The 12,573-nt window shown below is 36.8% G+C and overlaps 1 protein-coding gene across 16 annotated transcripts; it reads left to right on the forward strand.

Moving 5' to 3' along the window:
* The first annotated feature begins 984 nt into the window (after nucleotides 1-984).
* Nucleotides 985-5,635, forward strand: LOC107951639 (serine/threonine-protein kinase TOR). Of its 16 annotated transcripts, XR_001698531.2 has the most exons (12): nucleotides 985-1,358; nucleotides 1,964-2,049; nucleotides 2,140-2,213; nucleotides 2,329-2,401; nucleotides 2,596-2,685; nucleotides 3,639-3,779; nucleotides 3,867-3,995; nucleotides 4,135-4,300; nucleotides 4,466-4,576; nucleotides 4,682-4,865; nucleotides 5,179-5,256; nucleotides 5,367-5,635. XR_001698531.2 is itself a non-coding variant. In XM_016886763.2 (9 exons), the coding sequence occupies exons 3-9, from the start codon at nucleotides 2,167-2,169 to the stop codon at nucleotides 5,451-5,453; spliced, it is 645 nt and encodes a 214-aa protein (XP_016742252.1). In that variant the 5' UTR covers nucleotides 985-1,358; nucleotides 1,964-2,049; nucleotides 2,140-2,166; the 3' UTR covers nucleotides 5,454-5,635. The 16 variants fall into 16 exon arrangements, 2 of the variants coding, with proteins under 2 accessions (XP_016742252.1, XP_040938339.1); XR_005905998.1 differs by having other exon boundaries at nucleotides 4,109-4,300; nucleotides 4,466-4,865; XR_005905983.1 differs by having other exon boundaries at nucleotides 4,466-4,865.
* The last annotated feature ends 6,938 nt before the right edge of the window (nucleotides 5,636-12,573 follow it).

Consider the following 12,573-nt stretch of genomic DNA (forward strand, 5'->3'; position numbering starts at 1 on the left):
AAAATGTGAATGATTAAATCAAAATTAAAGTTTCAACTATACATTTAAACCACAATTAGAATTTCACATCTACAATTACATATTAAATCGAAATTCATATATAATTCTGAGATGTATCTCTATCAAAATTTAGGTGTATACATATAATTAAATATCTAATTATGGTTTAAGGGTTGGGGTTAAGGGTTTATAATTTATGTTTTATGGTTTAGAGTTTAGGGGATAGGAGTTATGATATAATGTTTATTATTTTGGAGTTTAGGATTTATGATTTAAGATTTAAGGTGTTTAATGTCCATGGTTCAAGGGTTTAGGGTTTATGATTTAGAGTTTGTGGTTTTTTGGTTTACAATTAGGATCGTAGTACTGTTTATGGTTTAGGGGTTAGACTATTAAGGTTTAAGAGTTAGGGTTTTTGATAAGATAACAAAAAATAAAATTATTTTTGGGTTTAGGTAAGTAATAAAAGGCTTTTTTAATTACTTTTATCCCTTATAATATATATATTTAAGGGTTAGGATATAAGTTTGTAGTTTGGGGTTTAGGTTTAGGGTTTATTATTGGAAAATTGAAGCAACATTTGGATTTTACTTAGAAAAATTTTTAAAGTAAAAATATAGAAAAATACATGCTAAAAATGAAAAAAATAAAATACTATTAATTAAAATAATTTTAATTTTTTTTGGGTATGTGACTGTTTTTTTAATTTATATATTAATTGATTTCTTATATAATTGTAAAGAAAATAATATTTGTTTTAATATATTAAAATTATCAATATAGTTTAAATTATTTAAGAGAGAATGATAAAGTTTATATATATTAAAACAAAATAATAGATTTTTAGCAGAGCAATTTTGTGTAAAACAGAATAAATTTTTACGGCGTTTTTATTAAAAATGCCACAAAAGGCAAGAACACAAAAATTCTTACACAAAACGGTGTCGTTTTATTACCGAAAATGCCTTAAAGACTTTTTCCCAAAATCGGTTCCCCCTTCCCCTCGAAATCCCAAAATTTGACATGATATCTCTTCTTTTTTCCCTCCTTTCTTTTTCCCAAAATCGGTTCCCTCCTCCCTCCCCAAAGAAATACCAAGATTTCACCTGAAATTAGTAGAAGCAATGATTCTACTTCACTTCTCGAATAGAAAAAGAAAAAACCCTAGCAGGTACACTCTTCCCTCACTTTCTAAACTTGAATCTGTTAATCATCTAAATCAATTGCTGAAGAAGCAGTAGTAGCATCGACGCCGCCTCAATCATCTGCGCCGCTGTTTTGATCTACCCAGCAGCGAACTCGTATGTGAGGTTTTTTAATTTGGGTGCTGCCAGTTTCAATCGTCTTAGAAATTCCTGGTATTCAATATTACGTCTTTGGCATTCAATATTACGTCTTCATTACATTTTAATTTCATGATTTGGGTGTTTCATTTTTTACAAACATTCGTTGTGTTTTGTTATCTGATTCTAGGTTTTGTGATGCTTTAATTCTACTAAATAGGTCTTTTACAGAGTAGGAATTAAATCCCTGTAATTTACAGAATAGAGCTTCATAATGAACCTTGAAATATTATTCCTCTCTAGTTTTTCTTTCATTCATTCATTCCTTTTCCATTTTTTTTATGTTTAGTTTTGTTTCATAAACTTCAAACTAATAATCCCTACAAATGTTTTTCATCTGCTTTCTCTTCTCTTTCGCTCTCTCTTTCCTGTTCTTTTTATTTTCTTTCTACTATAAGAAAAGGCTCCATAAGTAACAAAATCCACAAGACGAACAAGGAAAATCCCAGAATGAACCGGCCCTTTCCAACCCTTCTCTCTCCCATAAAAATACCCAAACTCGAAAAAACGATTCCACCCATTTTCCCCATTCGCTTCTGCTAGAGATCTTGCCTTCTGATTCTACACATATATGGCTTTTTAGAATTCATGAGTGCTTATCATTGAATCTGTTTGAGCAGATACTTGTAGGAGTTTAAAGTCTTACCTAGCCTCAGTAGCTTTGGATTATGTCTTCATTGTTCTACCCACACTTTTAATTTTCACTGTAAGTACTCCCAGTTCGCATTCTAAAGATTTTGTTGGAATCCCCAAATTTGATTTTTGTTGTTTGATAAAAGAGTTATTGGTGTAATAGGTTCTAGCAGAGTAGGTATACATATGCATGATTGGGTTATTGTTCTTGCTGATCTTCTTTACTGCAGTCAAAAGGTAGAACTTGATGAAAGTTTCATATATGCGTTATTTCTTCAATCATTACTCATTATTCTACAGAGAACTGTGTTGTTGATGTAAAAGTATATTAACTCAAAGCCTTCTAATGCAGAACTTACTCTTTGCCTTACATGGAAGGACCTAATGCTTCAAGGGCAAGCATATCATCTTATAGGGTTGTTATGGTATAGTGTCTTACCTGCTTGTATATTATGCAAATTGGTTTCTTTTGAAATTACTATCTTTGCTTAATGTACCTTTTTGAATTTGTGATAGATTTTTAGTGGGAATTTTGATATTCTTTGTCACTTACTTGTGTATCTTGGCTGTTGGTACATTGTTTAATTTGTAATAAATTTTCAGTGGGAAAATTTTGCAGATGTTTATCACATGCTTGTGTATCTTGGCTGTTGACTTCAGAATATATCCTAGAGAATATGCTAAGACAGAGACTTACGTGACTAGCTTGGTAAGATATTATCAAGGTCGTTAATATTTTTCTTTTCATCTTCATGCATATTATTTCTTTTTGCTAATAATTTAAGTAGGTAAATTTACAGCTTTTTAGAGGTAAAACCCATGTTAACATTTAATCCTATACCCTCGTACATAATATTTTTGTTATTGTTGTTCTCATAAGGGGTCTTTACATCCTTTCAGAAAGATTATTATGTATGAGAAGTGGATGTCTATTAGTATTGCTATCGTTAACCTATATTCAGTGGGTAGTTTTTCTGTATCTAATACTATAATTTATAATTGGCAGACTGGAATAGAGAGAAATTCTTTCTACCTTTATTTTTATATAATAAATAATAGTTTTAAGTGCTTATTTGGTGTCCCCATTCTTTAATTTCCTCTTTCATTTTTTATCTTTTCCTTTAATGTAAGGATGTTCCAATATTTACTTCAAGTATCTTTTTCAACGTGATACAAGATTGAGCTTTATTTTCTATGGGATCCCAGCTGCCTCTTTTATTTCTCTATAAGTCTCTTTATCCTCCCTGCCAAGCTTTCCTCCCTATTGCCATGCCTTTTTTCACTGTAGCACTTGTATTTTGCTTTAGCTTAACATTGTTTAGTAACTTTCTTAACAAAACATTATTTGAGGTCTGCATAGGTCAGTATGGAAAGATTTAATACTTCAGATTTCAGTTAGGATGGCAGCTTAATCTATACTTGCTGACGGTTGTCTTATGATGCATGTTTACTATCTAACAAGTTTGTATTACGGTGCTAATCTTATAGGCAATTGAAAGGGCTATCCTTGTAGATCAGCCTCTTTTGGCTGTTAGAGCTGTTGTTCTCTAAGTATTCGCATTTTCTTAAGTGGAATGAGTTTAGTGCTGTTTGTACTCTTTCCCCTGCTATGTGTCTCATTATCATTATGCTTGTTAGTTGATTATATTTTCAAATATGCAGGTCTGGCAAGTTCTTTTGGCTGTTAGAGCTCTTGTTTTACCTCCAACTGAAGATATTGAAACCTGGCTCAAGTTTGCTTCTCTCTGTCGGAAGAATGGAAGGATAAGTCAAGCTAGGTCTACCTTAATTAAGCTTTTACAGGTCTCTACTTCTTGCATTTTCTAAACCTGCCAGAATATGAAAGTGTGCTTATATTCTTACTTTGACCTTATTTTGGATGTTGCATAGTATGATCCAGAAGCGTCTCCTGAAAATGTAAGATATCACGGGCCTCCTCAAGTTATGCTGGCTTACTTGAAATATCAATGGTCGCTTGGTGATGATCATAAGCGAAAGGAAGCATTTGCCAGACTGCAGGTATCCTCTTTCCATCAAGTGCACTTATCTTTGTTCTTGCTTGTCTTGCATAATCTACTATAATGAGTACACCTTCTGTGAGCATTTACTACTTGTTTCTAAGTTCTTAGCAGTTACATGATTCACATCACCATTACAGAATTTGGTTAGAGAGTTTTCAATTTCCCTAAATATCCAATCTATTGCATCAACTGCTTCAACGAGTGGTACAAATGCAAATGTTCCACTCTTGGCTCGCGTGTATCATAAACTTGGAGCTTGGCAGTGGTCACTATCACCTGGATTGGATGATGATTCCATATAAGGTAGCTAATAGCTTGATATTACTTCTTTTGCAGTATATTTTCCTCATTTTCATCAGATTACTTGTTATGGAACCAAATAAAAAAAACATTTTTTATTGGTTCATAAATGCTTGAAATTTTTATCTTTTTTTTTCCCTCTTGGTAAATGTTTTTTTTGTCCCATAGAGATCCTGACAGCATTTAGGAATGCCACTCAATGTGCGACAAAATGGGCAAAAGCATGGCATGCATGGGCATTGTTCAATACAGCTGTCATGTCTCATTATACTTTAAGAGGTTTTCCAACTATTGCCTCTCAGTTTGTTGTTGCAGCTGTCACTGGATATTTCCATTCAATAGCATGTGCAGCAAACATCCTATTATATCCTTTGCTTGTCGCAGGATTTTAACGTTGCTTATAGACAGATATGTTGAAAGAATTTCACGCAGAATGGTAGGATATCGTATATTTACTAATTTGTAAAACTATCTTGGAATTCACAATCATGATTCACTAAACCGTGCTATGCAATTTTTTGCATTGAACCTGGCTTATGTTACTTGGGTGCTGGCTCAAAATCTACAGGTTTTGCAATTTCTTCTTCTTCTTCCTCTCTTTTTAAAATTTATTGAGTTAATTGCACCAAACATCCTCAATTTCTTTTTATTACATTTAAGAAGAGGATTGGATGGTACTAGTTCTATGATTATATGTGCTTGTCAACTACTAGTTTGAGTGAAAAACAAAGATATTTTGTGAGCAAAGTGTCCTTTCCTTCTAAGATGTATTTTGGTGGAGCTATTAAACTTAGTTTGACATAGTGTTTTTAATTGCAAAATTTTGATAAACTTTTTAGTGTTTTGTTTTAGTCTTGATCTTGTATTTGATGGCATGGCAGAACACATTTATCCAGGATGGGAAGGAGATGGCATCAGTGCTTTATACTTATCGCAGCTGTGTCAAAGCACTTCCTCAGGTATTTTAACCTTAGTTGATTCTAATTTATACATATTTTTAAGGTAAACAATGTTCTAATATAATTTGCTAGTTTTAGTGTAAAGCAATGTTCTTTTTTATGTGGTGTAGGGGGTATGTTGGAATTCACAGTTTGGGATTCAGAAACTTGCTGCTGAAACCGGAGCTGCTTCGATCTATTGTGGATTCTGGTTTTGAACATCCTTCCGAAGGCAAAGTTTTGAACTCATGTCTGATGTTAACATTCGTGAATTCCATGAATTAAGTCATTTTGTTTTTCTTGCTTTTAGTGACTTATAATGGTGGGCTGTATACAAGTTTGGTGCTTTATTATTTTGATTCTATATTTATATTTAATCTAATTTTTATTATTTATTTTAGTTTTGATTCTATATTTTTATTTTTATTTTAATTTGATAATGAATTTTAATAGAAAATTTTTATATTTAAATCATGGACATTATTCTTTTCAATATTTTGATAATGAATTTTAAATTTTTTTATATTTTTATTTTTTTTTAAATTTCATTACTTTTAGCGGCGTTTGTGGGAAAAGTGCCGCTAAAGGCTATGACTTTTAGCGGCGTTTGTGGGAAAGGCACCGTTAAAGGCCATGACCTTTAGCGGCGTTTGTGGTAAAAAGCGCTGCTAAAGGCCATGACCTTTAAAGGTGTTTGTGGGAAAAGCGCCGCTAAAGGCCATGGCCTTTAGCGGCGTTTTTTCAAATAAACGTTGCAAAATTTTGCGGCCCATCTATATCGGCGTTTTTTGCGGCACTTGTAAAAACGCCGCAAATAGTTTGTGGCGCTTAAAAGCGCCGCTAAAGGCCTAAAAAAACGCCGCTAAAAGTCAGTTTTGTTGTAGTGATGGAAGCTGTGCACCAGGTAGGAAACCGGAAAAGAGGTGGTGAGTTCATCAGACTGCTTAAGTACCAAGCTCCCTTCAGATCCAATCCTAGACATGCATACTGCCATTGCCACACCTTAACGTCATGGATATTTTTAGGAAACCGATTTGATTAAGTCATTTTTAGGAAAAGTGATTAATTTTGGAAAATACTTTCATTGCGGAAGTTTTGCTTGTTGTCGTGTTATTTTGAAATCAATTGTTGTTTTTTTGAAAACGCGCCCTAAAGCTATCCAATTTCAACAGTTAAAATAAGTAATACCTATCTTAGTAATACATATTAAAACCATCAAAAATAATTAAGCGGCCTTATTACATTTAAAAACCTAAAACTTCAAACGTAAATAAAAGGATGTCTAGTTCACCAGAAGAAAATCAAACTTTCAGAACGGGTGGCCACTTCGAATTCCCTCACAGCTTCAAGCCCACTATGGTTGGGGATTTCCTGCGTGGATGAAAATAAAAGGGGTGAGTTTGGGGAAACTCAGTGTGTAAGGAAAACCCATTCAAAGCCCAAGTCAGCTCAAGCCCATTGGGCCTAAGCCCATTCAGGTAACAGTGGTACTAGGCCAGAGCCCTTTTCAGATTACAATAAACTGGGCCTTAGCCCCTTATTCAGATAACAGTATGGCCCATAGGCCCATTTCAAAATACATGCAACATCAATAACATATGCAAGCCCATTTGGGGAGACTACTCAACCCACCAACCACTACACTCCACCCGTACCAGCCCTACACTCCATGTGGGGAATAGCTCAACCCACCCAGCCCAACACTCCACAGTTGCAGCCTTGTTGCTCAGTTAACAGTAAATTGAGGCAAAGCCTCCAGTACGTGGACAAGCCACTTTCAGTACTTCCTCTGTCAATATCCCAATCCCATGCATCAAATAATAACAACATGGCATGCAGTAAATAACAATAATCAAACATGCATTTAGGTCAATTTAACCCTAGGGGTATTTTGGTAATTTATCTACTAGGGGTAAAACTGTAAATTTTCCACTTTTAAAGGTATTTCAGTAATTTATCTATTTTAGGGTTTTTCATGCATATTCCTACCTTTCACGTACTAACAGAATCACTACCGAGGGTTCTTACCGAATTGGGCCCGTTGGCCCATCATTCCAATTTTGGCCCATTAAGCCCAAAAATATCGAGGCACAGAAATCATGCACTTTGCAGTCCAAACATTGCAGCTTACCAAAAACATTAATCGATTTACCTCACAAGCATTCGCACACTCGAAAATCTACAAAATACCGGTTTTCGGCATTTCGGCTTTTCGACTTTTGCCGATCTAGACTAAGAAAGAGGGTGTTAGTTACACACCTGTTTGCGATGATATGCTGACGAAATCCCCAGACGAACCGCCTACAATTGGATTACTAACACGTTAATCTAACTATTCAAATACAAACTACGTATTAACCCCTTACAATATTCGGCCAACCACACCTACAGATCATAGTAAGCTTATAAGAAATCAATAAGCAACTCATTAACAAATTTTTGTCAATGTTTACCACATAATCATAATTTCACTGCAAGCTGTCTTCCTGAGCAACAGTCACTAAATCATTTATAACTGGAGCTACGAAACTCCAAATCAAGTGCCGTTAATTTTCCCTGAAAATAGACTTATATATCTTCTATCCATAAAATTTTCAGAATTTTTGGTTTGGCCAATCAATACCAGATTTTTCTTAAAGTTTCCCATGTTTCACTGTTTGACTAATCTGACCACTCTTCATTACGAATCAAATTTCTCATTGTAAAAAATTCAAAATATGTTCTCGTTTATTTCATTTGAAACTAAACTCATTAAGCTTTAATTACATAATTTATTAACCTTCTAACTCATCTCTCACAATTTATGGTGATTTTCCAAAGTCACATTACTGCTGCTGTCCCAAGCAGATTTATTACCAAATCACTCTTTCACACATAACTTGCATGCATGTTATTTAAACATGTATATCACCAATCAATTATCACATATCTATGAGTTTACTTAAGTATAGTATCCATTTCATCATTTTAAAGCACAACATGTTAGCCGATTTTTCCCCTTAGCATCTAAGGCACATGCATGCTCATTTGTTTGGCTCAACTTCACCTATCTTCCATTTTTCATCAAAAGAACATTAAACAACAACCATTTCCTTCATTTTAATTCATGACCAAATGCTCACAACACAACCAAAAACCAAAATATGCTTCAAGAGTTAAGGTAGAATCAAGAAGAACTCATGAACATCAAGATAGAAGCAAACTACCATGAACTTACCTTCAATTTTCTTCCCCAAGTGACCGAACATTCAAGAACTTTCTCCTCTTCTTTGTCTTCTCTAACTTTAGGCTATGATGAACAAAGATGGACAAAACTTTGTTCTTTTCACCCCTTTTTCTTTTAATAAAATTTCATATTTCATCCATTTAATTCTTTAATGCAAAAGACATGAAATGCCCATCATGGAACATTTACCTAAACCATTATCATGGAACATTTACCTAACCCATTATCATGTAATATTTACCTAATTCATTATCATGGAACATTTACCTAACCCATTATTAATTTGTATCAATTTGTACCATAAATTATGGATATCAAGTGCTCATATTGTCTACAACAACATGATGGCTGGCCACTTCATGTAAAATGGGAGGTTTGTCATGCAAATCCTCCTATTTTGCACTCCTATTTATTTGGCCACTTCAATTTAGCCTATAGCATTTTCAAACATTTTCACATAGGTTCTATTTCATAATTTCACCCCCTTTTTCTTATGGAACAAAAATTAACTAAAATTGTCAGGTTCTATCTTAAGCTTGGCTTTCTAGAGGCCCACTAACATAATTAAACTTATGCCAACATTCACAGAATTCCCGAAAATTAAGGCGTTACAACTCTACCCCCTTAAAGAAATTTTGGCCTCGAAATTTACCTGATCCAAATAGTTGAGGGTATTGTTGACGCATAGTCTCTTCTAATTCCCAAGTAGCTTCTTCCCTTCCATGATTACGCCACAGTACTTTTACCAACGGAACCGACTTCCTTCTTAGAACTTTAACCTCTCGATCTAAAATTTGTATGGGTTCTTCCTCAAAGGTCAAATTAGTCCTTACTTCAATCTTCTCCACTGGCACAACATGTGAGGGATTCGATCGATATCGTCTTAACATAGACACATGAAAAACGTCATGGATTCTGTCTAACTCTGGTGGTAATTCTAACTAATACGCTACTAGCCCTACCCGCTTAAGAACTCGATAAGGCCCCATAAACCGTGGACTCAATTTGCCTTTCTTGCCGAATCTCAAGATCTTCTTCCAAGGTGAAACCTTTAAGAAAACCATATCCCCAACCGCAAACTCTATCTCTTTGCGCTTTAGGTCCGCATACAACTTCTGTCTATCAGATGCCTCCTTTAATCGATCTCTTATCAACTTAACCTTACTTTCAGTATCTGCCACCATCTCCGGTCCAAGAACTTATCGTTCACCATACTCTGTCCAACACGTAGGCGTACGACATCTCTGCCCATAAAGTGCCTCATATGGAGCCATCTGAATACTTGCTTGGTAGCTGTTATTGTATGAAAACTCCGCCAATGGCAAGTAGTCCTCCCAACTCCCATGAAAATCGATGATACAACCCCTTAACATATCCTCCAAAATCTGAATAACCCTCTCCGACTGTCCATCTGTCTGTGGGTGAAAGGCAGCACTGAAATCCAAACGTGTACCCAATGCCTCCTGCAACTTCTTCCAGAACCGAGATGTAAACCTAGGGTCTCAGTCAGAAATAATCGACACTGGCACTCCATGTAGTCGCACTATTTCTGCCACATACAACCTAGCCAACTTTTGCAGGGAGTAATCAGTACGAACTAGTATGAAATGGGCAGATTTTGTTAACCTATCCACCACTAACCACACAGAATCTTTCTTGGTGGGTGTCAAAGGTAGCCCACTCACAAAGTCCATAGTGACTCTCTCCCACTTTCACAATGGAATTTTTACCAGTTGCAGTAATCCAGAAGGAAATTGATGTTCAGCTTTCACTTGCTGGCATGTCAGACATTTCCTCACGAACTCCGTTACTTCTCGTTTAAGCCCAGGCCACCAATACAGTTCTCGCAAGTCATGATACAACTTATTCCCTCCAGGATGCATGGCACAAAGTCCCCCATGAGCTTCCTTAAATATTGACTGTCTCAAGTCAGAGTCCTTCGGAACACAAATTCTTCCTCGGAAGCATAAAACTCCTTCAGTATTCAGTCCAAAATCCTTATTCTCACCCTTCTCAACTTGCTGAAACCGAATAACCAATGAGTTATCCTTCAACTGTTTTTCTTTAATCTGCTCAGTCCAAATAGGCCTCACTTGCAATTCTGCTAATAGTCTTCCATCATCAAACAGACTCAAACGTGCAAACAAGGCTCTCAAATCAGAAACAACCCTTCGAATCAACGCATTAGCCACCACGTTAGCCTTACTTGGGTGGTACTCAATCGAACAGTCGTAATCCTTAAGCAACTCTACCCATCTTCGTTGCCTAAGGTTTAACTCCTTCTGAGTTAACAGATACTTAAGACTCTTGTGGTCTGTGTATATAATACACCTCCCCCCGTACAAGTAATGTCTCCAAATCTTAAGTGCAAATATCACTGCCGCCAACTCCAAATCATGAGTAGGATAGTTCCCTTCGTGAGGTTTAAGCTGTCGTGATGCATATGCAACCACCTTACCCTCCTGCATTAACACGCAGCCCAAACCCACGTGTGATGCGTCATTGTACACAGTAAAATCCTTCCCAGACTCCGGCTGAATCAACACAGGTACTTCAGTCAGAACTTTCTTCAACTTCTCAAAAGCTTCCTGCTGCTTCTCAGTCCATACGAACGTTACTCCTTTCCTTATGAGTTTTGTCAGAGGTGCTGCCATCATAGAAGAACCTTCCACAAACCTTCTGTAGTATCCTACCAACCCTAGGAAACTTCGAATTTCCGACACCGTCCTAGGTGGCTTCCACTCCAAAATTGCTTCAATCTTTCGAGGGTCCACCTTAATCCCTTCGGCAGAGACCACATATCCTAAGAAGGTTACCTCCCTCAACCAAAATTCACACTTGCTGAACTTCGCAAAGAGTTCCTTCTCCCTTATCACTCGCAGCACTATACGGAGATGCTCATCATGTTTCGCTTCAGTTTCAGAATATACCAGGATATCATCAATAAAGACAACTACGAACTGATCTAAAAATGGTTGGAACACACGATTCATCAGATCCATAAACGCTGTAGGAGCGTCCGTCAGTCCAAATGGCATAACCAGGAACTCGTAATGACTATACCGAGGCCTGAATGCTGCCTTATGAATATCTGCCTCATTGACCCTTAACTGATGATATCCAGATCGAAGGTCGATCTTGGAAAATACAGAAGCCCCTCTAAGCTGGTCAAACAGATCGTCAATCCTTGGCAGTGGATACTTATTCTTAATTGTCAGTTTGTTCAACTGGCTATAATCAATGCACATCTGCATTGTACCATCCTTCTTCTTCACGAATAGCACCGGTGCTCCCCATGGAGACACGCTTGGCCTAATAAAGCCCCTATCCAACAACTCTTGAATTTGTGCCTTTAGCTCCACCAACTCCTTCGGTGCCATTTTATACGGTGCGATAGACACTGGTGCCGTTCCAAGCAATAAGTCGATTCTAAACTCCACTTCTCAGTTCAGAGGCAATCCTGGAAACTCCTCCGGAAAAACATCTTGGAACTCCTTTACAGTCCTAACTTTATCCACTGACAATCCCTCCTCTTCTGACTGACTTAGAAATGCCAAATAGGCCTCACAACCTTTCCGAATCCACTTTTCGGCTCTTAAAGCTGACACCACATTGGACAAATAATCCCTTCGCTCACTTATCACCATAACCTCCTCATACTTTGTGATCCTTAACACTATTCGTTTAGCAGCACAATCCAGGGTCGCCTTATGCTTAACAAGCCAGTCTATTCCCAAAATGAGATTAAACTCTCCAAACGGTAACTCCATCAGATCTCCAGGGAAAATCCTACCTTGAGTTTCTAAGGGTACATCCCTATACAGTTTGTCTACCCTAACCGAGTGACCCAAAGGACTTAGTACAGATACCCCACTCACAATCTCCTCAGAGCAGTCCAAGTTGTCCATAATTCGTTCTGTGGTCTCCAACCAATACTCCGCCACATTCGGGGCTATACCAGACATGCCCCTAAAGATCTCCACTCCGTTAGCCCGAAGTCGTTCAGAAATAGATCCCTGAACTCCATTGCCCGTACTTACCCCGACAGCCCTTTCTAGAACACGAAGCATTGCCTGTGACAGGGCATCATCCTCGGCACCGCGATCATGAGA

The sequence above is a fragment of the Gossypium hirsutum genome, chromosome A02 (assembly GCF_007990345.1).
Source record: "Gossypium hirsutum isolate 1008001.06 chromosome A02, Gossypium_hirsutum_v2.1, whole genome shotgun sequence".
Lineage (NCBI taxonomy): Eukaryota > Viridiplantae > Streptophyta > Magnoliopsida > Malvales > Malvaceae > Gossypium > Gossypium hirsutum.